Genomic DNA, 26,780 nt, shown 5'->3' on the forward strand with positions numbered 1-26,780 from the left:
AAACTGAAGGTTTTTCAGTGTGAAAAGAGCAGCTCTTTGTCAGAATTTGGCACAGTCTTCCAAGGAATTTTAGTTCAAAACTGTTCATAAAGAACAACTTGAAAGTATGTGTATGACTCTTCGGTGTTGATCTGTGCAAGAACAGAAGAGTACCTTTAAAAACAAACTTAGATGTCAGCCTCTTCCTTGTTAGTGGAAATTACTTGTGCCTTGAGTCAAATTTTGCAAAGGAGTATTGCATGTCTGTGTGCAGCTGTATTAAATGTGGGCTTTGAGTATGTTTCTGATGACAAACAAATTTGTGATAAAAGTGTACCCAGAGAAACTTTGTCTAAGTTTACAGGTAAGAAGCAGATTCATTAAAAAACATTAATAGGACATTTCCTGTGCTTTACTGCATTAGAACAGCATAAATATGCTGGCTTCCCGTGCGTTCTTTGATATGCTAAAGCTCTCATGGTAATATCTTATATTCTTACTGCATTTTGTAAAGTTTTTCGGGACAGTGCTAATTTTTTATATCTCTTTAAAGTGTAATTGATTATCTTTTGTATTCAGTGTGGAATGATTGTCAGTATAACGCATTAACTTAAAGCTTTTTGTTTCTCTTTAACTCCACGATAAAGGCTGCAAGCTTAGAGTGGAAGAATAAAGAGAACCAAGACACTGGTTTTAAGTTTCTCTTTACCTTGTTTAGAAAATACTATCTTCCTCACTTGTTTCCATCTTTTACAAAGTTAACCAACCTCTACAAACCTGTTCTTGGTGAGTAGTAGTGAATTTTATCTTTTAAGCAGAAAAAAGAAATAATGGTGTCTGTTCTCAGTAGCATCTCTGTTCACCTGCTAGCATATTGCTACAGTTCTGTTGAAAGAAGTTTTGCTCCCTTGTCTCGTGTTTTGTTTTTTTTCCTAGCTCAACTTTTGCTTTTCTGAGATAGTCAAGGAAGCTGCTGCTCCTCATCCCTGCTTAAGGGATATCTTGATTCTCCTTTCCTAAGGACATTTCTGCTGGCATAGAATTTAGATCGAGTGAGTGAGGACTCTGTAACTGATATGTAATGAAGACAGAACGTGCTCTCTGAGGGGTTTTTTAAAGAACTGGCAAGCTGCCCAAGTGTGAGGGAGTAGCTACCTTAGTTACTCTTACTTTATATCTTGTTTTCTTGAAGAGAAAGTGAACGTGAAGGACCAAATGAAAGGAAATGGAGATGTGCATCTATAGTTGTAGGATTAAAAGCATGTTATTTCAGAAATGCTCACATTTTTTCCTAATTTCCTACCAAATTATGTATTGGAGTCTATAGGAACAATGATGTCAATGCTCACCTGATATACTGCCTCTTCTTCATTATCCTTCCCCTCCCTCCTCTGACTTTTAACTCTGTCCTTTGCAGTTTAATATTTAGTGTCTAAAATCACCTCAGTGGCACTTCAGCTGTGTTCTTCACAGCTACAGCCCAGGCCTTCCATATTTTTTGGCTGTGATTTTTCCCAAAATCTAAGTATTTAAATTAATTATGACCCAACCTATCTCCATTTGGCAATCTTTCACTTCTTTCTTTTATTTCAGCTTGTGCAGTGCTCTTTGTACCTGAGTTAACTTCCCTTTCCAATGTGCTAAGTATCTGTTTCCTGCTTTGCACTATTGAGTGTTCCAGAGCCATATTCTGTTTCTCACTGTACTGTGTTAATAAAACTCTGTGAAACATGCAGAATTAACTTGCGTTGTAGTAGGAGTAGTTCTTTGTTACAGATTTTGCTCTTCTTTTCACAGCCCTTCTCTTTTGCTTTCCTTTGTTTTGTGTGATTTAACCAGAGTCTGGAAGCAATTACAGTTTTTTAATATTAGATTTTCTTTATATCTTCTCTTTTTATCTCACCAGATATTCCTGATACAAGACCAAGACCAGTATACATTACTGCAACACGAAACAATGAAAGTGTCTATAGCACAAAAATCCCATATATGGCAGCTCGAGTTGTTTTTATTAAGTGGCTTGTTACCTTCTTTCTTGAAAAGAAATATTTAACTGCTGTTCAGAATACAAAAAATGGAGGAGAGATGCTCCCTAAAATTATTCAGGTGTGCTTTAAAGTTTACCTCTCTTTACTTATGTATATGCTAACCTTGCAAATGATCACAATGCACTGACAATCAAAGCAAGAAAGAAATGCTACCCCTAAGTGAATAAATTATGTATTTGATTTTTTTTTTTTCTTTAATGAAGGAGGGAATCTCCAAGGGAAACTCTTTAGTAATTTAATAGAATATTTTTTTTTTCTCATAGCTGTTTGCCATACGAGCTTCACAAGCTTCATCAGTATTATGTTTAGACTTTGGGAATTTAATCTGTAAACTGTCAAATTTATTTGTACCATGGACCATTTCCAGCAACATCAAAAGCTGCTTTGTTTTCCTTTTGATTATAGCCACTGTTTACAATGAGATATTAGAAAAATATTTCTGATTTCAAATTTGTTGTTTGAGACTTGTTTAGGATTAGAGACTTAACAATTAATTTCACAGAAATAGATACTTTTCCTTTTAAGAGACTCTTCAGTTTTCTGTTAAAAATTTAGGATCAATGTCAACCTATATTGTTCTCTTGAATCATAGGTCAGTGTCAGATCTGGATTCAGTGGAAAAGCGTACATTAACTATTATGGTAGAACCGAATATTTTCATGTCAATTGTTTTTGGAGTTCTTCATTATAGAAGCTCGAAGCCCTAAAGCATCTAAGTGTGGCTTACCCACTGAAAGTGCTTTTTTAATTAATCTTTTGTTTCCCACTGGAAATTCAACCTTTTGTATAAACTGCTGTGTCATTCCAACAGACATAGCCTGGAACCAGAATTTTTTTTCATTTGACTGAATTTTTTAGACATCTGACACCAAATAAAGATTTAGGTTGCATAAAGGTATTGTTGCCCTCAAAAAAGCAACCGGTCAAAAGTTATTACTTTGCTGAAGCCGTGTGCCAGCTTTTGACTCGTGTTGACTTCTTAGTGGTTTTGTGCCTCGCTGTGTGACTGAATCTTACCAAAAAGTTCATTGAGAAGAGCAGTAGAGAAGTTACTGTTGTTCTGTTACTGCTCACATGGTTGAGTGGAGGGCAGCCTTATTCATGCAAGCATAAAGCAGAGCTGCATTTGGGGGATTCTTTGAGGTAGTGTAACTTGGGGTTCATTTTCTGGTAACTCAAAAGCAGTTTTTTTAGTCTTCTGACTGGATCATTTTAGCTGGATATGGTTCGAGATGTTCCAGAATTCTTGCAGTGCCAGAAGAAAACCTGACAAAATTGTTGTCAGGAATAATAATGTGCAAGAATTTGAGCCATGTATAGTGGTACAATCCATCTTTTCCCCAAATCAGAGGGACTTGGAGATTCCTGTCCACCATGTCGGTGCCTTTCTCTACTCCCACCACTGGACCCCTCCCTGTTCTTTGTCTTATGGAGTGGACAAGTCCTCTGTTCTCGTCTTGAGGGACCCATATGAAGTGTACATCATGCAGTGTATAAGATGCCTTCTTGGATCAAGTAGTAGTCTGAAAATTACACTTCCTTCCCAGTGTGTTGTATGAAAAAAGAGCACTAATATCTTGAGTTCTGTGTAAGGATTTTTGGTGTGCGCTTTTTCAGTTATTTAATTAGATGTACGTTTTCTTCTGTGTAGACTGTTGGTGGTGTAAATCAGGATAAAAATGCAGAGCTGGAAACCAGTATGTCTTATGCAAATGAACAGGAGAGAAGCCATTCTAACAGCAGCACCTTGTCTGACAGAAGGCCCAGCAATTCCAGCCTCTGCAGCATCGAAGAGCAGCACCGGGCCGTCTATGAGATGGTGCAGAGAATCCTCTTATCCACTCGAGGATATGTTAACTTTGTTAATGAGGTGTTTCGACAAGTAAGTGTGTATGTTTAGTTGCTATTGTATATATTTTTTAAAGGAAACATCATGACTATGAGAGAGAATGCTGTTGAAGGCTGTTGGTCAGGTAATTGATCAAACTTGATGCTAATCACACCAGCACCCTTTTAGTTTGCAGTCCTTCCCAGGTCTAGTTTCAACAGTAAAATTATGAAGTTTTTATAGGAACTGAAGCTTGTTGCTGGTGCCAGATGTCAGCATGTCTTATTTGAACAGGCCACTTCATTTGTTCTTGCTATTGTGATGTAATTGCAAATTTATTATTTGAATTAGTAAGGTTCATGTTCCTGTCATCCATGTCAGTATTTAATGCTTATTTGAACACTGATTGCTTCTACTAGTATTTTTCATTAATTTGTTATCTTTTCAACTGTTTGGGATAAAAATACATGTGGACCTACTGTAGAAATTAGTTGAAGCAGCAGTTCCAGGTTACATAAACATGCAGAAGATACTCTCCAGCATCTGAGTGAGCACACATGCTTTACTATGAAGTATCTTGCGTGGCACTGCTTAGGAATTCTTTGTACCATTGCTTTTCTGTGGGATGGATGGCATTTTGACAGGAAGGAGTACTTTTGTGTATGTTAAGAACTGCTGTAGCGTGCTGCCCTCTCTTGGTGTTTGTTCAGAGTATGTAAGGTTAGACCAGCTTCAGCGAACGCAAGCTAGCATGGTGCAGTGTTTCTATCTTTTAAAATATGATCAGTGTTCAGTAATTGAAACAGATAATAGGATTTGGATCCTTTTTGTGTTTATCTCTCCCTTACAGGACATCACAAGTCACTGTGAATTCCTTTACTCTTTTTTTTTTTTCTTTTCTATCTACCCTGTTTAGCCTTTCTGAAAGCATTCTATGTAGTGCCCGTTCATCCTGTGGATGAGCTGTTGTTTCTCTAATATTCTAGCATTTGACTTCTGGCTTTTTCAGGTTATGCATCCTTAATAAGTTGACAGTGTCTGTGAAGACATTTTTAGAAATTTCACATACATCCTGTCTGGCATATTTAAACTTGCTTTTGCTAACCCTTCAAATTCTGTTGAAATCAGCTGTTCGGTGTTGCACTTAATGTTGATTAGAGACAAGAAAGTATAGTATGTGATGCAAAGATTTCCTCTGACCTGAGCAAGATACCTTTCTAATGGTTTTTCAGCTAAACTAGGTGTAGGAAATACTGTAGTTTTTGACCCTGTTAATCATGGAGAGTGGGTAACCTCTTCATAGGTGAAAGAACCTGTTTTTTAGTATGAAGAATGTATTTTCACCTCTTCTAGTGTTTTTATAATGCATATTCTTATCAACTTTTATTTTTGCGAAATATACTTTTTTGTACTAGATGACATTTTCAGACATTTGTTTCTGTGACTGTTCACTGCAGTGCAAAGGTCTTCTGCCACTATGTTTTTTTCAGGTCTTCTCCTAAAACCTCAAGAAATGTGGGGAAGCAGCCAGTCTAGCCTTTGTAAGCTTTTGGAGAGAACATCTTTACAGAATGATTCCCAAATACAGATATTGAGTAGCATGTTGAAAATAAATTAATAGTGTTGATTTCCAAAACTGCAGTGAGAAAGGATGGAATGCTAGCTAGGCACTGTTATCCTCATCTAAACTTACTGTTTTGTCCCTATCTACACTCACTGAAATGGCATTTCTCATTGTATACTGCCAATGTAATTTGAAGTCATCTTCTCCAGAAAATGCAGCATAGTACCTAAGTTTAGCCTGCCAGACCTCTATGGCTAGTAATGGCTTGTGAGATGAATCCACGTTCAGTTAGAGAGCTTGCAGGGAGCCAAACCAACCTCTTTGGTTTTGTCCAAACAAATAAAACATGGAAGTAATTCGGAGTTAATAGTTATGGATTTGTGAATTATATAGATATATGCACAGGTGGTTGATTAATCACAACTCCTTCTTGTCCAGACATAAAAGTAAAAATTATGTATCTTTTCTTTTTTGAGCTGTGTTATTTGTGGGTGGTGGTGTGTGGATGTCTTTATATATGCATGCACATTTATGTCCTCAATATAGTAAAATTAGTTAACTTTTCAATTCAGGCTTTTTTATTGCCACCTTCTGATATATCTGCAACACGAAAAGTGGTTAAGGTATATCGAAAGTGGATATTGCAAGAGAAACCTGTGTTCATGGAGGAGCCAGACAAAAAGGAAGACAGTCAGCATGCTGTGGTCGATTTAGAAGATTCTTCAGTGCAAACGGATGGTAAACATGTATGGTATCACTGTTACTTTATTCTGTTCACCTACAATATGTGAAAACTATTAAGTTTTAAACTCACTTTGTAAATGAGTAACAATTTTAAAAATGTGTGGAAAAACAAGATTAAAATATGCTTTTATTTAAGACCCAGAAATTTAAATAATATTGTGTTCAGTAGCCCTTACTGAGTGCAGGGAAAGATTGCAGGTATTCTGAAAAATGTAATTTGTTGATTATTCCCTGTCTATACAAGTATGATATCAAGAACTTAATGGAATAAATACTAATATGCTCTACAGTATTAAAATATACACTGTCTGTTGGCCTAGTGCATGTAGATCTATTTCCTTTTGGTGGTACTTACTTAAGAATTTGAAAGTATCTACTAATTTGTATATGATGGATGAAATATTTGGATTCAGACACCTTAATCTTGTAAATTAAAGTATAGATACAAATCCTGAGCATCATCTTTTTAGTATCTTTTATTGAACCATCAGTCAAAGTTGACTTTGAAACTATTGACACTGTGAAGCTATTTAAGGGAAGTTTTGTTGTACTGAAGAGGAGGATCAAGTTGTAAAAACATAGTGAGAATTGCAAGGTTTTGTCAGATTATTTTTGTAGGGGGTTTATAGCTTCGCCTTAAATTCAATTTGGCTTAAATTCAATTATTACTGCAATCAGTGACTACAAAATGTGACATAAAATATTTTAAATAGCATAGCTCTTAAAACTTTTATGAACCTTTATATTCCATATACTGTCTGTTCAGAGATTAACAAATAATAGGCATTAATTCCTTACTGAAATGAATGTAGGACATGATCGATCCTCCTTTTTTGCTTTTTATGTTTCAAATGATTTTGAATAAATATGGATATATTCCTTTCTGGTTTGTTACTAACTGAATCATGTTTTTGAAAGCTTTCCTCTGACCATTCAGGACATAAGCGCTCATCCAGCTGGGGAAGAACTTACTCCTTTACCAGTGCTGTTAACAGAGGATGTATATTAGAAGATGAGGACAAAAATGTTAAAGCTGGTGCTCAAGCTGCATTACAGGTATGGTATATAGAAAGGGTACAAGGCTGTAACTGATGTAATCATGTAATTTACACTACAAGTTCTAATTTAGTCTCTGAGATTAAGGAAGAGAACTCCCAGCAGTTGATGTTTTTTTAAAGATATGATTTGGACTTCATTTATAACTTTATTGAAATCAGTATTAAACCATGTCACCATATCTTAGAGCCAGGTGTCTATATTTTAAGACAAAAGAATAATTCTACTGTGAGTACTAAGAATTGATCAGAATTGTACGTTTGCTCTTGTTGAACCTCATTTGTTGGAAATACTGGTGGTTGCTCAAGCATGTAAAGCCAGGAGATGAGTAGCTGGAGGAATGGTACTCTTGCCTGACTGAATAGAAGAGATACCTATAAAGTCCATCCTGTGCAGTGCATGCCTTTGTTGGGTCTGAAATGCCACCTGACTTTTGCTAGAATGATGTAGAAAAACAAAATAAAACATGAAACTTGCTCTAAGGAAAGGTGAGAGGTTTGACTGGAGAAGTATTTTATTTTAAGTCTTGACTTCTTTTATTTCTGACATTGTGTAAACTGACTGTAAATGCCTGTCTTGAAGGTATTCTTGACAAACTCTGCAAATGTTTTCTTATTGGAACCATGCATTGAAGTCCCTGTGCTTCTGAAGGAGCAAGTTGATGCTTGCAAAGCGGTTCTGAGTATCTTTAGGCGCATGATAATGGAACTATCGATGAATAAAAAGACATGGTAAGCTTAATATATTCTGCATCATTTCAGAGAAAATTATCAACATTTAAGCTTTATGGGAGAATTATTGGGTAGAGAGAAGACTGGCTTTCTCAGGGGTGGACCTTACACATGTGACTGACCTCTGAATTGATTTGTGAGACTGTACGTTCTGTTGAGTCTACATCATGACACTGTTTGACTTTAAGGCTCTGCCTGGTATTCCCATTCCTGACTTTACCCTCTCAAAAGTTAGTTTTTACAATCCACAACCAATATGTAAGGCTTAATGGAGAATTAAGAGGGGGTTTTGGTACATGAAAATTAACAAGTACAATTAATAGAACACGTGAACAAAAAAGTACAATTTTGTTTTGGAACCAGGGAACAGATGCTACAGATACTCCTTAGAATTACAGAAGCTGTGATGCAGAAGCCGAAAGAAAACCAAATAAAGGATACGTTCGCTCAAAGCATGTCAGGATTACTTTTCCGAGTGAGTGGGGTTTGGTTTTTTTATGTTGATTTTTCTTGATGATTATCTGTAGTTTTAGTTAAGTACTATTGCACCATACTATGAAACTTACTTGTAAAACATGAAATAATTCTCATTTATGGTAATACAAGTGATTATTTTGTAAACTGTTCCTAACAGAGGGAGACAGATTCAAGTTGCAACAAGCAGTTGATTTGATCTGTTCTTCAGGGATCTGCTACAAACCATGGTAGAACAGGCAGGCCCAGAGTCTCTTTGTGGAATCTCTTCAATGAGTATCTCTAAGGTGTAAGCTTGATGTAACTGTGTTCTTAGAAGTTCAGCTGGCAAGTCAAAACTGAGTCCCTCTGAATGTGATGAAAACACATATTGTACTTTGGATGCTCAGCTGCAGGATCAAGGCCTGAGTGTTGCTGCAAAGTTCAGTCACTACAATCATTCTGTAGCTATAGGAGACAGTTCTTCATTAAATTATTGTTATGCCCTGTGTATAATTTCAGTTTACCAGAGAACATATAGACCACCTGAAATATGTTTGGGAATTTTTAGATTTCCAGTCCATAACTTTCACAATTATTTACCCACCAATTTTTGGGTATGATTTTTTTTTTTTAAATGAAAAATATCTATGCCTAATATCTGTGCATCATGAATAATAAATACTAACATGCAGGTCAGTGTTGACTTCATCAACATGTGGGTTGGTGTTGGCGTGCTGAATTCATCTTGACAGAAATGCATGAACTGTCACTTGTTTCTTTCAGACCCTCATTGTAGCTTGGATCAGAGCAAACCTTAGCGTTTACATTTCTCGGGAGCTGTGGGATGAGCTGCTCAGCGTTCTGTCTGCCCTGACAGACTGGGAGGAGCTCATAAATGAGTGGGCCAATATCATGGACTCTCTAACAGCGGTGCTAGCAAGAACTGTGTATGGGGTGGAAATGACAAACTTACCCTTGGATAAGCTCAGTGAACAAAAAGAAAAAAAGCAGAGAGGAAAAGGTTAGTCTCTGTGCTTCAGTGCTTTTTGTATCAAACAAGTTAAATATTTAAGTTTAATCTTAACAGTTAAATACTACTTAATCTAGTGTAAGAACCTGTTTAATCAAATGTGAAGTGCTTTGGATTTATGTATTCTCATTCTTCATTGTGGGAGGAAAGGTAATTGGGGTCAACAGAAGATAGCTATTTAGCAGTTTTTATTACATGCTCAAAATCAGTCTTTTCTGTGTAGTGGAAATGAAACATGGTTTCCTGTGCTGTAGTCTGGCATAGTCATCAGTGTAAAAATTCTTTTCCATGTATTTTTATTAAACTTGATTAATTACAGTATTTTAGCTACTTTTATGTGTCACCTTGCAATTGATGCACATAGTTGAAGTAGTAATTGTTTTTTTAACAGTAAAAATTAATGTGTTGTTTAAAAGATTAAGATTTTTCATGTCTAAGTGCTTGTAAGTCCATTCATACTGTAAGAAAAATATGTGCCAAAGCATACAATGATAGAAAATCCTAGTTTTGTTATCTCTAAGGTGGCATTTTGGAGCCTCAGAAGACAGCTGTAGTGGGAAGATCTTTTTCATTAAGCTGGAAAAGTCATCCTGAAGTTGTGGAGCCAATGAGGTTTAGAAGTGCTACAACCTCTGGAGCCCCAGGAGTTGAGAAAGCAAGAAATATTGTTCGGCAAAGAGCCACAGGTTAGACCATAACTAAATGCTTATGGGTAACGCTAGTAAGTTCTAAATCTGCCTTTCAGTTGTGACTGCTTCCAAAAGTCATGCAACTTAATAATTAAATGCCTAACCAGAGATGATGTGTACCTGTGTCTGGATGTCTTGACCACTGCCAGTAGGAATAAAGAATCCAAGTATTTTGGAAAATTCTAAATATATGCTTTTAAATACGTTACATTTAATTGCAAGCTAGTCATGTGCAAGCTGTGGTTTTTTTGTAAAGAAGTACATTCCTGTGGTCATCAATTGATAACAAAGCGTTTAACATCAGTCAGATAATTTATATTGCTTCTGTATTTTCATGCAGCTAGTTCTCTACTGTGAGCACATGGTAAACCAATATTTAATAAACAATTTCATCCTTTCTTACTTGATTTCTTTTTATTAGCATGATGAGGTATGTGTAGCATCTCCTTCTCCTTTTTTCTCTCATGTTTGCTTCTGGAAAGAGGAAAACAGGAGAAGGGAGAATGGGGGTGAGGAATGATGGGGAAATATCTGAAACTTCAGGTATTGAACAAAACCTGATTTTTTTCAAGCATTTCAGCAGCTCAGATTTGATCTCTTATTTCATGGTAGCATATTTCTGTGTTCCAATTCAATGGACTGTGGCTTAAAACTCTCCATAGAAAATCTCCTGCTTTTAAATATGAGATATTTGCTGCACAGCTTCCTTCCTCATTCATAGCAGATTAGTTGTGTTTCTTACCAGGAGAATCTGAAGGTGATTTAGTATGCTTTTGTGGCTACAGGCTTCATAACTAAGCCATAGTCTTCAGGTATGATCACAAAACATTTTGGTAATGTAGTCAATTCATTCTTTGTGTCTGTTTTATTTTTAAATTCAGTGAGTTTCCTATTTGTGCTCCAGTGGAGAACTCTCTTTCTTCTGCTCCTTCTTTCTTCCCTAGACTTCTCACCAGAATGGTAGAGAGAACCTGGAAATATTGATCAACAAGGACTTAATTGGGTGCGTTGAAATTAAAGGAACTTCCTACCTTTAGTAAAAAAATCTTATTTGGTAGGGAGAAAGTAGGTTGTCCGGTAGGAGGATGAACTTCATGTGTAAAAAGCTTTTAGTTTCGTTTTGTGTCTCATGGTCATATAAAAAAAGAATTATTCTGGCTTCCATGGGATTTATGGTGATCACTGGCTCCAAATCAACAGGTGCAAAAAAGTTTTATATTTGCACATGCAGTTCTAACAAATAATCATTCCAAATATATAAAATGTATACTCCTTTTTTAATGTAAGACTATTTAGAAACACAAAACTCAGCTACTAAGCCTCCAGAGGTTCCATCTTTCAGAATGAAATGTAGCAGTCCCTGAGGTGAATACAGAAGCCAGGGCTGTTCATGGGAGGATTTTCTTAGCAGAGTGGACACTTTAAGAAAAGTGTCTCCTACTGGAAGCTTTTTAAAAATCCCTAATATTTTTCCTCCTGTGTAAAAACAAAAATACCCCTAAGTCAACATACAAATACCAGAGCACCTCCTGCTTCCACTTGAGCCTTTCTTTTGTTCTGCTGCTTGTATCTGGAGTTGTATGAGTAAGAGTAGAGTATTTCTGCAGCAGCAGAAAATCTTTTGCCTGCTACCCTGCTTGAGTATTTTTCCTTCCTCCCTTCTGTCTTTTAAAGTGTCAGTGTTGACCTTGCTGTGTACAAGAAGAGAAGCTGTACAGTGAATAAATTTTTTTTCCCAATAAGTTTGTGTTAGAGACTTGTAATTCAGCATAACTTTTCATAATATGATTGATGATAAAATGCTGTTTTTCTCTAAAGGAGACTTTAGGCTTATGACAATTGGATTTTAATCCATAAAATAGAAGGTTTTAATGACATTAGACAGTCTGTAGAGTGTTAGCCACCTTGGAAAGTGTGTTTATGGTGACCTTTCTTTTTCTAAGGAACAGTGAACCTATTGAAGTGTTGCTATTTTGGAGAGAAATACACTAAGATATGCATTCAGACTGCACTTATTTTCTACTTTCCGTTGTGGTGACTTAAGAACTCCAAAAACTCTCACATAACTTGTGTCCCTTTCATCATCCTGTTCAGAAGTGTGGAAAGCAGAGCTCAGTACCCCAAAACCAGAGTCTACAGGGTAATTCAGGGTGTAAGGATCTACATCAGGTCTAACCTCCTGCTCAAAGCAGGGTCAGCTGTCCATCAGACCAGGGTACTCAGGGCTTTATCCAGTCAGGAACTGGGTTCTCTACTTTTAAAAGCAAAACCAGAGGCAGCTGTATCTTTAGATCGATTTTTGAGAAGCACAGTATCCCACTTTTCAGGTGAAAATAGATCGTGTTCAGTAGAGATGAATGAATGTAAGAGGTAGCTGGTTTTGGTTGGGAGCGTTACTAGTAGAAGGTAATTTGAGTAACTTTTCCATTTTTTATTTTTGAGCTCTATGTACTGCTACAGATACTTCAATGAAAAGAGAAAAGGGTAAGTTGAATTAGCCCAGACATAGGAATCAGACACTGACAAAAGGGAATATTCCATGTTGTGAAACTGCTGTGATTCAGGAATCACTGATTGTTGCACTTCCAATGTGTGAGATACAGTTGCACATTATTAACTTATAGGAAATACTTCTAGGCTTAATGTTGTAAAACTTTCTATTTTTTTAATAGCTTTGTGTTTCATTATATCATGACATTCAGAACCCCAAATATTTCATTATTTTTTCTGACATAATTATTGCTTTATTTTTTCCTGGAAGCTAAGCGAAGCCAGTCTATCAGCAACTGTGTTCATCTTTATGAGGCTTTGCCAGCTACTAAAAGTGTACCTCTTCTGCTTCACACTGTGAGCTCTCTCTTACCTGGTATCTCTTACACTTCTTGCTCTCACAGACTGTCAGGTACTGTACTTTAAAGTCATCTTTTATATAAATGTTCCTTATATTTTTAAACTACGGTCTGTCTACTCCCTTTCTGTCCAGTTGATTAGGCTGTAGTAGTGCGCAATGAAATGTTTTGCACTGGTTCTATTTCCTGTGCCTCGGATCTGCTCAAAACATGGTGTTAAGTAATACTGGTAGCCATTAGGAGATGAGCAAGTTTAATGGGAGCATATCTTGTCCTTTTTCGTAGTTACAAAGTGGCTACTTCTAATGCTTTTTGTTATTTTTTTACTGGGTTCATTGTCAAAATAAGTAACTTTTTCAGGAAAAAGGAGACCAATATATTTTCAAGGAACTACTGTGTATAATCCCTAGTAACTAAAGTTATTTCTTAATAAATAAATACTTTTATTCATGTTTACACTTTTAATTACTTGCTTGGAAACCTTTAATAAATCCGTTGTTAAAGTTTTAGTATAGTGCAGACCAAATATACTAAGGATTAGGAATGCAAAAACTAAAGGCAGCAATCCAGATTTGGGCATTTTAGTGGTTATTTGGACTGAAGTGAGGATATTTTTGATCAAAAGTGTAGTAAACTTCTTTCCTGCTTTTGATACAGTCTTGTCCTGTGGAACTTGCTCTTGTGATAAATGAAGCTCAAACCAAACCCTAAGCATACAACTTTTGAACTGAATTCTGTAGTGGTACCCAGACATAGATGTGAAAAACAGATACAATGGCCTGAGAATAGTACAAAGCTACTTTGTTGTAAGGCATTCATCCTATCACCTAGCCAAGATGTGTTGATGGAAGCAGTGAGATTTCTCTATCATGTTAGGAGACTCTTTTTTAAATTTCTGTCTCCAGCAAGTAGGTCTCTGAAAATGTGTCTTGGTCACCTCCCACATTTTGCTTCCTGGGAGGGATTTCTGGCTCTTGAGCCCTGTGGTGGTTTGACCTTGGCTAAATGCCAGGTACCCACCAAGTCGCCCTATCACTTCCCCCCTTCCCCCTCTTTTTCTCAACAGGGCAAAGAGGGGAAAGAAAATAAGATAGGAAAAAACCTCAACCCTTGTGGGTAAAACAAAAGCAGTTTTAATATAAGCAAAGCGAAGCAAAGGTCAGTGTGCAGAAGCAAAAAGAAGAAAAGAGATTTATTCTCTACTTGCCATGAAGTAGAGAATGTTGGGCCTTCTCCGGAAACAGGGTTCCAATACACGTAGTGGTTGCTTCGGAGGACCAAGGGTGCCCCCACCCCCTCCCTCCTTTCTCCCAGCTTTATACTGAGCAGATGCCATATGGCCTGGAATATCCCTTTGGTCAGTCCGGGTCAGATGTCCTGGCTGTGTCCCCTCCCAAGATCTTGCCCACCCCGTCCCACTGCGGGGGAAAATGTTGGAAAGAGCCTTGGTGCTGTGTAAGCACTGCTCAGCAGTAGCCGCAACACCAGGGTGCTGTCAACACCCTGCCAGCTCCCAACATAAAACACAGCACCATGGGGGCTGCTACAGGGGAAAACCAATTCCGGCTTAGCCAGACCCAGTACAAGCCCTAATAGGAGTTGTTAGCTGCTGTAGCAAGAACAGGGAAGTTTTGTATGTGGTGTATTATAGCTTTCTAGAGATTCCTGTTCTGAGAAATATCTTAGTGTTTTTTAATCTCAAATTATCTTCAGTTGTAACACTGAAATTGTTCTAGTTAGTGAATGTAATTTATTATTTTATTATATTGCTTTCTGTAAGACATTTACAGTCAAGACTGATACTTTGAGGTCAGTAAATACCAGAATAATTAGGTTTTGTACATGTGTATTTGAAAATTTTCTGAAATACGTGCAATGTTTACTAAGTACTGAGGTATTATTTAAGCTTACTTGGTAGTGTAGATTGAATGAACTTGTCCTTCAGTCTGCTGCTGCAATCTGTGTATATCGGTCTGTAATCTTGCATCCCGAGTGAGGGGTGGTACTTGTTCATTTCTGAATTAAGTGTAGCCTCAATGTCAGTGCCTGCAGGAAGCAGAGCAGAGCAAACGAGAGAGGAGGAAGAGAACAGAAAGCTGGTGGAAAGGTCACTTTTATTTAATGTATGTATTATGTAACAATATGCTGAAAGAAGCCTAGAAGACTTAATTCAGCCCATGTTCTTCACTGAAAAAAAGAAATTCAAAGGTTCTCGTAAGAGTTAATATAGCACCATTTTCCATAATTTTTTTTAAGAGGAAAATAACCTTGGCTATGTGGGTGAACACCTTGAGCAGTCTGCTGGTTGTTCTGTTGGGTCAGCTTTGATGGGCTATGCGGGCCACCTCACATCACGTTAATCAGCGTCAAAGCCATAACTAAAAATGCCGCCACTGAATGAGAACATACTTGATCCCTGGTGTTACTGTCTTTTTTCCTCCTGCCTAATGCTAAGAGAAATGCATGTCTAAAACCATTGTGTTGCTAGCTAATCTCAACAGCTCCTGTTGCTCCTTCCCTAGTATGTCAATTTACTTTCTCACTTGAATTTTTATGCCCGCCTCTCTTCTCTTTTTATTTCTCATTTGCAGTTACACCAAAAAAGCTGCATGGATTCTGTTTGTTCTCACAGACTAAGCCTGAATTATATGTAACTCAGATCTTTTTTTACTCTGTTTGAATTGTTGCCTTATTTATTCTCCCCCTCCCCTCTTTATGGAGAAGTCAGTAAGCACAGCCGTCATTTCTGCACTCTGCATTTATAGTCTCTCTGTTTCTGGTACAGCAGGGTCAACTTTGGGTCTCTAGCACTGAAAAACATAGCTTTGTCCAAGTGACATCCTCCCACCCTTCATTGGGTACTCCAAACCCCCAAAGTTACTTCTGTCCTTTTTCTAGACTTTTTACCATTTACACAGCTCATACATCTCTCTCTAAACTATACTTTTTTTTTTTCCTAACAATATTTTATAAAACTTCTGTAACTAGGGGTTACATTCTAGCTTTGTAACTTGGGGATTTAAAATATTTGAATGGGGCACTTTTTCATATAGCCTTCTTAGGTAAGGAGTTCACATGTGTACATAATTCTGAGGTCATGAAAATACTTTGTGTTTTAATTAAATCAATAGAAGTTGAAGAATCTCAACAGCTGGAAAATTCATCAGGAACAGAAGCTACGGGCCTCTTTGCAGACCAAGAGCAGCAACTAACTCGAAGCAGCAGCACTTCAGATATTACAGATCAGTTTCCATCTGATTTTTTTCCAGGTAATTTTGATAAAATACAGCTTTACTGTACTTCTGAAGAAAAATGTTGAGACTTGTTCAGCCTCATAAATGCTGATTTTATTTATTTTGGTTTCCAGCTCTGTTCTAAAATGTTTTTATCTTGTTTTCTTAGTAAATATATTGTTGGTATCTTGTTGAAAGAACTATTTTTAAGAAGTTACAGACCACAAATATAGGACATGGCCTTTTATAAAGCAGGACAGTTAAAAAGAAGTTTGAGTTACATAAAAAATGCATAAATTCGAAGGTTTCATTTTTATCTGCCTTGCGTTTAAATTTTCTGTATTCCAGCTAACAGTTCTACTTCTGTTACTATAATGTAAGTATCTTATGCTTATGAAGGATTTTTCAAAGCAACTAGTACTCCATTTTAATGTTGTATTACTTCACTTGCTTATAAATACAAGAAACATACATGTAAAGGTAGCTGAAATTTTCCTATGATTTGCTATGTACTTTGGTCCCACAAACGTATATATTTCTTGTTTACTTTCTAAAATTTCTAGGTAAAAAGGCTGGAAGTTCTCATAATTTAAGTTCTTCAGACTCCAAATCAGTTCATGAAAATAAGGGATATACAAAGAAGGAACGTGAAGCTGAACAAGTAAGGCAAAATAGAAAGTGATTATTGATAAGATTCTAACAATTCATTTCTAATCAGATGCCTTTTAGCATTTAGAAACTCTACCAACTGAAAGCATGGAAAATTATTCTTCACCTTTCTCGTGTGGAATCTGGTACTGAGCTGTAGCTGTTGATTATGCTGTGTGGTATGATCATTCTGTGTCTTCTGATCTTGTCTGTTGCTTATGCAGTTTTATGTAGTTGGCAATATTCTGGTCTTATACAAGATTTTTATGCCTTTTAAATATTAAATCTAAACAAGAAGTTCATAACTTTTAAAATATAAATCATTCATGGCTATTATAGAGTTACAGTACACTGGAATAAATGTTTGATGGTTTAAAGTACTGGGGAAAATGCTTTCCTTCAGCACAATCTGTATTACTAGCTATATATTGCAGATGTTTGTATAAATTAATATTAGGATAGGCAAGCTTCATAAATTTTTAATGCAACTTTTGAATACAAACAGTAGAGATAATAAATGACTGAGGCTGATCATCTTCATGAAAGTATAATGCAATACAGAATGGAAGACTTCAAGCTGAATCTCATCTTTGGATCTTGACTCTCCCATACATCTAGACTTAAAGTACCATTAACACTCATCTCTCCTTTCTAGAGCTATTTTCTGCAGAGTACCTTCATTAATTGCTTCAGGAATAACAAAGTGTCTCAAAAAGGAAGGAAAACCTAGTATGCTTTGCATGGGGAGGGGAGAGGGAGAGAAGTAAGCTCAGTAGTTGGTGGAATTAAAAATTAACCTGGTTCCCCATTCTGGTTTAGGTGTCATGTGTTATAAAATATTCACAGGCATATGCTGCCAGACTGCTACCAGTGTTGCACTTTCACCCTTTTTGCAAGTGGAAGCTGGGGTTTGACCATAGCATGAATATATATATTCAATGTACTGTGTGAACCAGTTTGACTTCATATCATAATCCACTGAAATACTGTCATCACTGATCAGAAGATTTGCCAGGGAAGATAGACCACTCTGCAGTCTATCAGGCAGTGCAAGCAAACAATTATTTCTTGGGGACTGTCAATTCTTTCCAGTTAAAAACAAAGCAACAACAAAGAAGTTAGTGTTAGGTAATATAATAATAATTTCTACAAGCCACTTGTATTTTTGGTTGCAATAGTTTCGCTTTCTCAGATATATGTAGAAGGAATGGATGGATTAATATCTGGCCAGTAGATCAGAAATTGTTTCCTGAAATTTATTTTTAAATAGTTATACTAATAATTACAAATGTCAGAATGAAATTTTAGAAATGTTAACTGAATTGAGGAATTTTAGAGTAGAGATTCCTTCAGCACTTAAATCTAGTATTCACCTAGGTGTAAGGTGTCAGGGCTTTTTGTTGCATATTTGCAATAGAAAACATGATACCCTATTTTTCTGACAAGTTTCACTTTTATAGATGACATGGAGTTGCAAGGAACTTGAATTTGAAGGGGATCTGCCAGATGTAAAGAACAGTTATGATTAGGGGCAGAACAGTATCATCTAGAAGCAGAAAGTTTTCTGAAGAGTTTTTGGCAACTAGATTATAAATACATTTGGTGGAGGAGGAGATGGTAAATAAAAGATCAGGTGTCTTTGCATGGGTTGTTTTGCAATAGAATAAGGCCCCAGTGTAAGAGATGGCTACTAATTTCTTCCTGAAAGATTTTTTTGATACCTTTGAAAGTATTGAATGGTTTCAGATTTGTGGAAAAACATAAGTAAAAAGTCCTGCTTGTTGGTATGAAAAGTGGGTTTAAGGGAGGATAAAGACAGAAATTGAAAGCATGATAGTTAACCTTAAGACATTTAAAGATATTTGGGTAGACTAAATATTCGTGAAAATATCTTGACTGAGCTGTAATTAATTTCTAATACCTGTGTTCTAATTCTGTATGTGTATCTCAAATTTGCTAAAATATGATGCAGTTCTCAAAACTGTAATAAGCTGAGATTATTTTTTTTTTTCTCTGAAGGTACTAGTACGAAGAAGCAGTAGTACAGCTGAATTAGATTTGAAAGCAGACTTGCAGCAATCACATGGAAATTACAGAGAGAGAGAAAAAAGTGAGTTCCAAGAAATTAAGTATTTTTCTTTAAGTGCAGCAATTGAAATCAGTGTCATAATTTTGTCTTGTTACACATATATTAGATGATTTTCTCATGCTTTGCTAATGCAGTCTTTAAAAACAGGGTTTGTCATCTTTATTAATCCCCTTCTTGCTTGAGGTGAAAGCGTTAGCAGTGACACATCCATTGGCTATAATAACGAAGTAGAGATAGCACTTATCCCCTGGCAAACTTCTGAAGAAGACCATGAAGTTAATGCATCAGCAGATGTTTGTGTGGATCCTGATGCACCTCGCTGGCTTCAGCTTAGTCCTTCAGATACTGCAAATTTAACAGGTATTGTAGTCCAGAAAATGTATTTACTATTTTAGTTTATATCAAGAAAGAGTTTATACGGTTCGGTTTGCTTATAAAAGTATGTTTCATTTGGCATATATCACCAAGTTTCATTCATAATTCATTCATCATTTCATTCAGAAATGATATTTGAATACCAGCATTTAAAGAATTTGGATAATCAAATTGAAGCTGACATAAGTTCTGATAAATTGTGATTCAGAGAATGATCACACAGTTGAAAACAATTGGGTTTCTTACTGTGTCGAATCACTACTAATCAGCTGAGATGTGATAGCTGGTTACTTGTGTTCTCTTAGCCTGCCCAGTATTCGAGTAAAATAAAATAATTTACATTTTAAGTTAATAGGTTTTATTTCATAGCAGAGTGGTCTAAAGAAATTCCTTACTATATATGTTGACTGATAGGAAATAACTGGTTAATCCACAGTAACTTCTTCCATCTTAATCCTATTGCGCTCCTTATTTATACTTAAAAGTACACAATGTCTGTACTCCAGTTGGATGTGGTAAGTGACATTCTCAGAATTTAATTTGGAAGTATTTTACCTTTTCGTTTTATTTATAGTGTCTTTAACATATACAACATTTATGATTATTTATTAAAATATTTTAATTCTTTGCACTTTGTAAAGGTACCTCCCTGTGTAATAATGACAGAGAGATTATTTCAGTAACTTAATGCAGTAAACTATCTTATATGCTGATTTTGCTAGTTTCAAAGATATTTTTTTCATATTCACTTTTTCTTTGAACTATCTCTAATTAAATTAACCAGCACACCTAGTTCAACAGTTCAGACTGCCATTGTACAAAATGTAGCATGTAGTAAAGTACATGGTAAGGATTATTATGTTTGATAAATCCATTGCTTTCTTTATGTCTGTGATGTAAAACAGTGCTCCTTTGTGTGTACAAAGAATTAGATAAAATAAATTGAAAGGTAGCATATGCTAAAAAGAAAAATGGGGTAACAAATCCATAACTGCCCAACAGAGCCAGCGTGCCCTTACTGCATTTCTGGTTCTCATGCAAGTCTCAAAACTTTGTTTTGCTGTAGAAACCTCTATGGTGTAAGGCAAAAAAATACTGTGATGTCACCACTGAACAGCATAGCTACAATTTCCCTGATGATAGATTTGTTGAAGGTCACTCTAATGTGCTTAATAAATAACATCTGTTTTAACACTTTGGGAATTCATAATGTTACAGCAAACACAGCAAAAAGGAAAAAAAAAAAATCCCCAAAGCTTTTTAAAAAGTAAATTCAAGCAAATATAAAACATCTAAAATGGCTTTTATTTTGCTAACCTTGTTTGGCCCTGGGAGGGCACAAGTTATTTCCTTCTGCCTGGATAGAGGTTTCCTGCAACTCTCCTCAAAATGTTGGCTGTTGAGCACTTACTTCAAGGTGCCATGCCAGACTATAGGTCTGATTCTGCCTGCAGACAGGTAGCTACACAGCTTTCCCTGGTCTGATAGAAGATAATGTAACAGCTCTTGTTAAAATTTACACTTCAATATGAAATTTTTCTTTTACTGTTTAAGCATATTACTTCCACTGTTCTGACAGGCTTCACAAAGCCCTGCTTTCCTTCTTAGTTTGCATATTGCTATCTCAAGAGTTGCTTCTGTATAAATGATAATGCCTGAGCATATTCTTCATCACTAGTAGTGCATGCTTATTAGTTCCTTTGGTTGCATTTCCAGGTCATTTTGTATTGATATTAAAAAAGATAGAACTTTTAGCAATAGAATATTACCTGTAAAAGCCAGTTATTGATTGAATAAATTTCTCAGCGTACATGAATGTTCCATTTAACTGCATTATCCTCCCTGGAAAAATAAAACAAATCCAAAACGAAAAAACCCAACAAAAAACTCCAAAAAAAACTAAATCACAAAACCTCGAGTGGAGGCAGTCTGTCTGATATAAAACTGATCTATAGCTGTGCCATTTTTATATGGAAGGCACTCTAGCCTACATTTTCTGCCATTTTTCCTGCGTCATGTGCTAGCCTGAGCAGTGAAAAAGAGAGATGATCTGGTGGGAGAGAATACTTTTGAGATGGAAGATGGTTAGAGGCAGTAATATTCCTATTTTATTGACCAAATTTATACTTACACTGCATTTCTGATTCATGGAAATTGAACTTTTAAAAATTTACAGACAGTAGTGAATTCCTTGCTGATGACTGCAGTATAATTGCTGGTGGAAGCCTGATTGGTTGGCATCCTGATTCTGCTGCTGTGTTGTGGAGGAGGATCTTGGGAATTCTTGGAGATGTGAACAATATACAATCACCAAAAATCCATGCAAAAGTTTTTGGGTATCTTTATGAGTTGTGGTATAAACTTGCAAAGGTATTGTATATGATGCTTATATCTAATTAATGATTCTTCTTTTTTTATAAAAATTATTTTAAAGTTTGATTTAGTATTAGCGTCTGGGACATAATAATGAGATTTTGAGAATTCTGTCATAAAGCTAGCTAACCTTGTTTGATTTCCATTAGGTTTCTCCAATAGAGAACATTCCTGATCAATGAAAAGAGAAATTAGATGTTAATTTAAATGGGGTGAGGAAACAGTAGCAATAAAAATAGAGATATAGAATAGTGCAAACGTTGTTATTTGGTGTAAAAGCCCATGGTATGACCTAAAATGGTAATACTTGCTTAGGCTGTGGGAAAGCACTATAGAACAAGCTTTTCTGGTAGTTTTGGCTTAAGTAGGAACTGTATATGGCACAGAGTATAGTGCCTTAAAGTAAATAAAATTGAAAAGTAGTAACATGAAATAAAGAGATTAATAAGCTATCTGTTTTAATACCTATTTTCTTTTAAAAACATTAGATACGGGACAACCTTGCTATAAGTGTGGACAATCAGTCTACTCCCTCTCCTCCTGTCTTAATTCCGCCTCTCAGAATATTTGCATCATGGTTGTTCAAAGTAAGTTATTTCCAAAATTTTCACACGTTAGTATTCTGTGATGAATTTGTGTATGTTTAGTTGCACTATTTTTAGTTTTTAGTCATGGCTGGCTAAGGTGATGAATATTCTCCAAAGGCTTTTTGGACTTGAATCTATTTTAATAAATACACAGAACAGATTTGCTTCATGGAAAACCTGCTGAAGATACAATTTTGCATTAGCTGGCTACTAGGAAAAGAAGTAATAATACAAGATTTTTGCTCTTTTCAGGCAACCACCCTGCCAAAAGAATATAAGGAAGGCAAACTTCAGGCATACAGGCTGATCTGTGCTATGATGACTAGGCGTCAAGACGTTCTGCCGAATTCTGATTTCCTGGTTCATTTTTATTTTGTGATGCACCTTGGCTTAACAAGTGAAGATCAGGTACAACCTTTACTTGCCAAAAAAATTAATACTTTGTGCTGATGGAGGTGTCTGTATTTTCATATTTGAAGATCTGAAGCAGAAGGGAAGCAATACTTTGCAACAATTGTTGCATGAAATTATCCTGTGCAGCCTAGTCTGCACCTCTGTTTAGATTACATAGTCCTAACTTTTTCATTGCTCTTCCAGTTGTGAACTTTTAAACAACTACCTATTTGTGACTTATTGTCAAAACTGTGTCACAGACATTTGCTGATGTTTCTTTCTTGGTTTCCTTCTCTTTCTGAGGAATAATCTCAGTGATGAGTTTCTGTCCATCTGAATTACACGTTTAGTAGCTGTGTCAAGCTGGTCACGTTAAAAATGTTCACTCAGTTGATAGTAAGTCTTGAGCTACGTTATGTGTTTGACCAGTATGTTTAAACTTTGGTTCTGCTAAAGCAGGAGCCTTGTGTTCCAACAGCCCTACAACGTTCGTGCACAAATTGTGATGCTGTGAAGTCAGTGCTTTCAGAGCAGCTGCTGGAGTTGGTCTGTTGTCTATATTATTTACAACTTCAGGGAGATAGAGGTTACTTCCAGCTCATGTTACTGATGTTTTTACTTTCTATCATGAGATAAAATGCTACACATGATCTTGGGCAAAGGAGGGGCTGTGAAGAGCTTTATGTTAATTTATAAGCGGTGTCTGCTCTCAGCCTGCCCCTTCGAGTGCCCTGTGCCGTTGGTTATAAGGACATCCTCAAAAATTGGAATTAATACTGTCCTCTCCAGGGTTGTTTTCCCCTTCAAGATTAGTCCTTCAGGGGATGTTTAAAACTGTTGTACCTGCTCTTTTTAGCTGATGCAAAGGGGACTGAAGGGAGAACTGAGATAGAAGGTTATCTTACTACTGTAACCACGAGGTGCTTCCAAAACATTCTGTTTCTGTGAATAAATGTCTTTTGCTACTGTTTGCATGTATCAGTCAGCCTCAGTCCTGGTGTCCTGAGGTGGCCTAATTAATGGAGTAATCAGTGGGAGATGAGGAAAAGACTTAATCTGTTGAGATGTAAGAATATTATTGGGCCACAGAAATAGCTAAATACTCATAAAATCTGTAGGAAATACTCTTTGGACAAAATAGAGAATATCTAAAAACATTTCCATGTTTTTATAGCTGTAGGAGTGAGGGTTTTTTTCCTTAATAGTCTAATGAAAGCAATGGCTAGAACTGTGCTGTGGATGCCAGCAGAGGGCACACAGTCCCCTTCACAAATCCTGTAGCGGTCACTTCTGCTGCTTCTGAGAGTTATTTCTGGGGCCTTTAGTAAGCCAGCAAGAAGAGATTTGCACAGGTTTGGTTATTTCTGGGGTGAAAGAGAGAAATAATTAATTGTTACTAGATGCTTACCCTCTGAATATCAGCTCCCCTCCTGAAAAGTTAGAGCATTTGGAAAATCTTCCTTTTAAATAGCTAGTGGGGGAAGAAAAAAGCCTAGAAAGGAAAGGTTTTTCTTCTGGAAAAAAACTGAGTGTCCTGGCTGCTCCTGAAACTTTATAAAGCACAAATGGAGAAAAATAAGTGTAGTGAGAACTCCCATTTTTGTCACTCTCAGTGTTACCTGAGAGTAATGAAGAGCTCATTACACTTTTATTTCACTAATGCCAGTTTAACACTGCTTGGTGTACAGAGTAACTTCATTCCCCTACAAAAAAAGACTCTGTGGTAACACCCACTATGATCAGCCCCCCTGAATTTTAAAAACCACACAGCATTGAATCCTCTCACATAAACCACACAACTCAAGAAACTTTAAAGCCTGATGTAGATCGGATTTTTTAAAAAACTCCTCCATTTTACATACTAAAATCAAAGACCCTTGAATCAGTATAGCAGCCACTGCTAACACTGAGCCATAGCAATGGAAAATATCAGTAATTTTGACTTAAGTTGTTTTCATCTACACATTTCCATGAAATGGCCAGATTGTCAGAGGTGTTCAGCTGTTGGCTTTTTTCTAAGCTAAAGGATGCCAGAAGATTATTTTTTTTTGTTTTTTAAAATCTCACCCCTTCCTTGTGAATCAATTCCTACAGAGAAACTGAGAGATTTTTAAATCGTGGAGTTGGTTGTTGTTGAGCTGGTTTTTCCCCTGTTTATTGCATTTTGCTGTTAATAACAGTTCCATGGATTTTCAGCTTCTTCATGCTGTGTACACTGGATTTCAGCCCTTGTGTAGAGTTACAGTCCAGAAGTTAAAGAAGATGAAAGACTGCATAGCGAAGGCAGACCCCACGTTGCACATCGTTCCAGGGTTTCCCAGATATTTTGCACACTGCTGCTGCTCTTTTGTTCTTCCTTGCCTCACTGGTTTTGCTTTTTTGGCCTCTTGGTGGCACACTCGACCACAAATTTTCTGTTTTGCCCTTCCAGTTTTGTTTTCCTTCGCTATGAAACTGGTTGAGGCGTTAACTCATGATGCTTTGGAGCCTGGATTCTCATGCAACATGTTGATATGAAGCACGATCCTTATACCTATTTCTGTCTGTCCTGTATAATTAGCTTCAAAGTGCTTGATGGGTGTTGAGACTAGTCAGACAACTTGCATGCTGAAGGTAACTACACATGCAGGAACGCGTTGTATGAGGCAGAAGTACCTCCTCTGATACATGCAAACAGTAGCAAAGCATAAAGCGAAGCACTTTGCTGTCATAGGCTCTCACAGCTTTCTGTAAGAAACAGGATGATGTAACGTGACAGGATACCGGTACTGGTTTTGTGATTTTTGTACATCTCAGTGATTTTTGGTGTATGCTGTTACCTGATAAACTACTTACAAAAGAGGGTGCAATCGAGCACAAGGACCACCAGAACGTTCATCCTGGTTCTTTGTAGCACTGCAGAATCTCCACCCGCCAAAGCATTGTTTCTAGGATTCAAGTTATTGCTTACCAAAATAAACTTTGGTGCGGATTTTTTTTTTGTAGCAGAGATTGTTTCTGTTTGCTAAGCACAAGCATAAATTTCTCTCTTTTAAGGAATATTAACAGAAGAAAGGTGGAGGGAGGTGAGTCTTAGGGGGAATTTTCCTTCTGTATGTATGACTAGTGCAACTTTAAATTAATTTATGGAGGAAAGCAACAGAAAGGTAGACTAACTCCAGGAAATCACATTGGCTACTTCAGAAGAGCTTTTTAGGTGAAACTTAAAAAAAATTAGTCAGAAACCTCTTTAATCCGAATGCGATTATCAATATTTTAGTTAGCATCAGAAATGTTTCTTTTTGAAATATATTTCTCTTTTCACTTCTCCTTTAAGGATATGAGTATACAAATTTTCTGCTGTATTTTGTAGATTTTGGTGTTGATAGAAAAACAAAATAATGCATTTCTGAGTATGGTTATAAATTAATACAATATCATTCTCAGCAAATACAACCTAACTTTGCAGACTTGTCTCCTGGGGTATATAAAAGAGCAATGTAAGGGTATATTTTATGGAAAGCTCCCATGATACTCTGAGTTCAAGATGTAGCAATTAGCTTAGCTGATGAGAAAGGAGATAGCGAGGTAATGAGCTGCATCTAATTTGTCCATGTGGAAGTGTCTAACAACAAACATCTCTGAAGAAGTGAACAATTCTCTGCAACAATTGCATCACTTTTTCAGGTGGGAGAAGTCATTGAAGAAACAGCAGTACAGAGTAAGTCGCAGTCTGGCGTTATAATTACTTCCAGCTTGCAAAGGGGCCTGAGGTCAGGGGGCAAGTGACCGTCTGCAGGATGATGATTCTCCTCTGTTACTGCTCAAGTCATTCAGCATTATTCTGATGCTGTAGTGAGCCCGGATTTTTTCCTACAGATTTTTATGCATGAAGTTCACTAAGACTCACCACCTCTCCTTCTTTCCTTCCAATATAAAGGAAAGTGAATTTGGACATTCACTACCCCATCTTGGGTTAGTGGAGATACTCCACCTACAGTTGCTCTGATTCCTTGTCCAGATTATGGACAATCATGAAATGTTCTTGGGGTGTGATTTTTTTTTTTTTTTTTTTGAGGAGATGCCATGGGATAGCCTGTTGCAGTTAGGGTAGGCATAGCTGCCTTAT

At 36.6% G+C, this 26,780-nt stretch overlaps 1 protein-coding gene across 7 annotated transcripts in view; it reads left to right on the top strand.

Moving 5' to 3' along the window:
• Nucleotides 1-26,780, top strand: part of RALGAPA2 (Ral GTPase activating protein catalytic subunit alpha 2) — a 135,187-nt gene that overhangs the window by 26,984 nt on the left and 81,423 nt on the right. For 6 of the 7 annotated variants that reach the window (XR_012632847.1, XM_074895917.1, XM_074896102.1 and 3 more), the window contains 17 exons: nucleotides 627-765; nucleotides 1,886-2,085; nucleotides 3,679-3,909; nucleotides 5,992-6,165; nucleotides 7,082-7,219; nucleotides 7,802-7,950; nucleotides 8,314-8,425; nucleotides 9,190-9,427; nucleotides 9,958-10,122; nucleotides 12,887-13,027; nucleotides 16,106-16,243; nucleotides 16,771-16,868; nucleotides 18,875-18,965; nucleotides 19,128-19,304; nucleotides 21,496-21,689; nucleotides 22,181-22,279; nucleotides 22,532-22,687. Coding sequence is in view for 6 of the 7 variants with exons in the window: in XM_074895917.1 (XP_074752018.1) it covers nucleotides 627-765; nucleotides 1,886-2,085; nucleotides 3,679-3,909; nucleotides 5,992-6,165; nucleotides 7,082-7,219; nucleotides 7,802-7,950; nucleotides 8,314-8,425; nucleotides 9,190-9,427; nucleotides 9,958-10,122; nucleotides 12,887-13,027; nucleotides 16,106-16,243; nucleotides 16,771-16,868; nucleotides 18,875-18,965; nucleotides 19,128-19,304; nucleotides 21,496-21,689; nucleotides 22,181-22,279; nucleotides 22,532-22,687 (2,640 nt within the window). In the remaining variant the exon portion in view is untranslated. The remainder of the gene's footprint in view (nucleotides 1-626; nucleotides 766-1,885; nucleotides 2,086-3,678; nucleotides 3,910-5,991; nucleotides 6,166-7,081; nucleotides 7,220-7,801; nucleotides 7,951-8,313; nucleotides 8,426-9,189; nucleotides 9,428-9,957; nucleotides 10,123-12,886; nucleotides 13,028-16,105; nucleotides 16,244-16,770; nucleotides 16,869-18,874; nucleotides 18,966-19,127; nucleotides 19,305-21,495; nucleotides 21,690-22,180; nucleotides 22,280-22,531; nucleotides 22,688-26,780) is intronic. The other variant, XM_074896008.1, reaches the window with a different exon arrangement.

Source organism: Athene noctua, chromosome 1, assembly GCF_965140245.1.
Source record: "Athene noctua chromosome 1, bAthNoc1.hap1.1, whole genome shotgun sequence".
In the NCBI taxonomy this organism is placed as follows: Eukaryota; Metazoa; Chordata; class Aves; order Strigiformes; family Strigidae; genus Athene; species Athene noctua.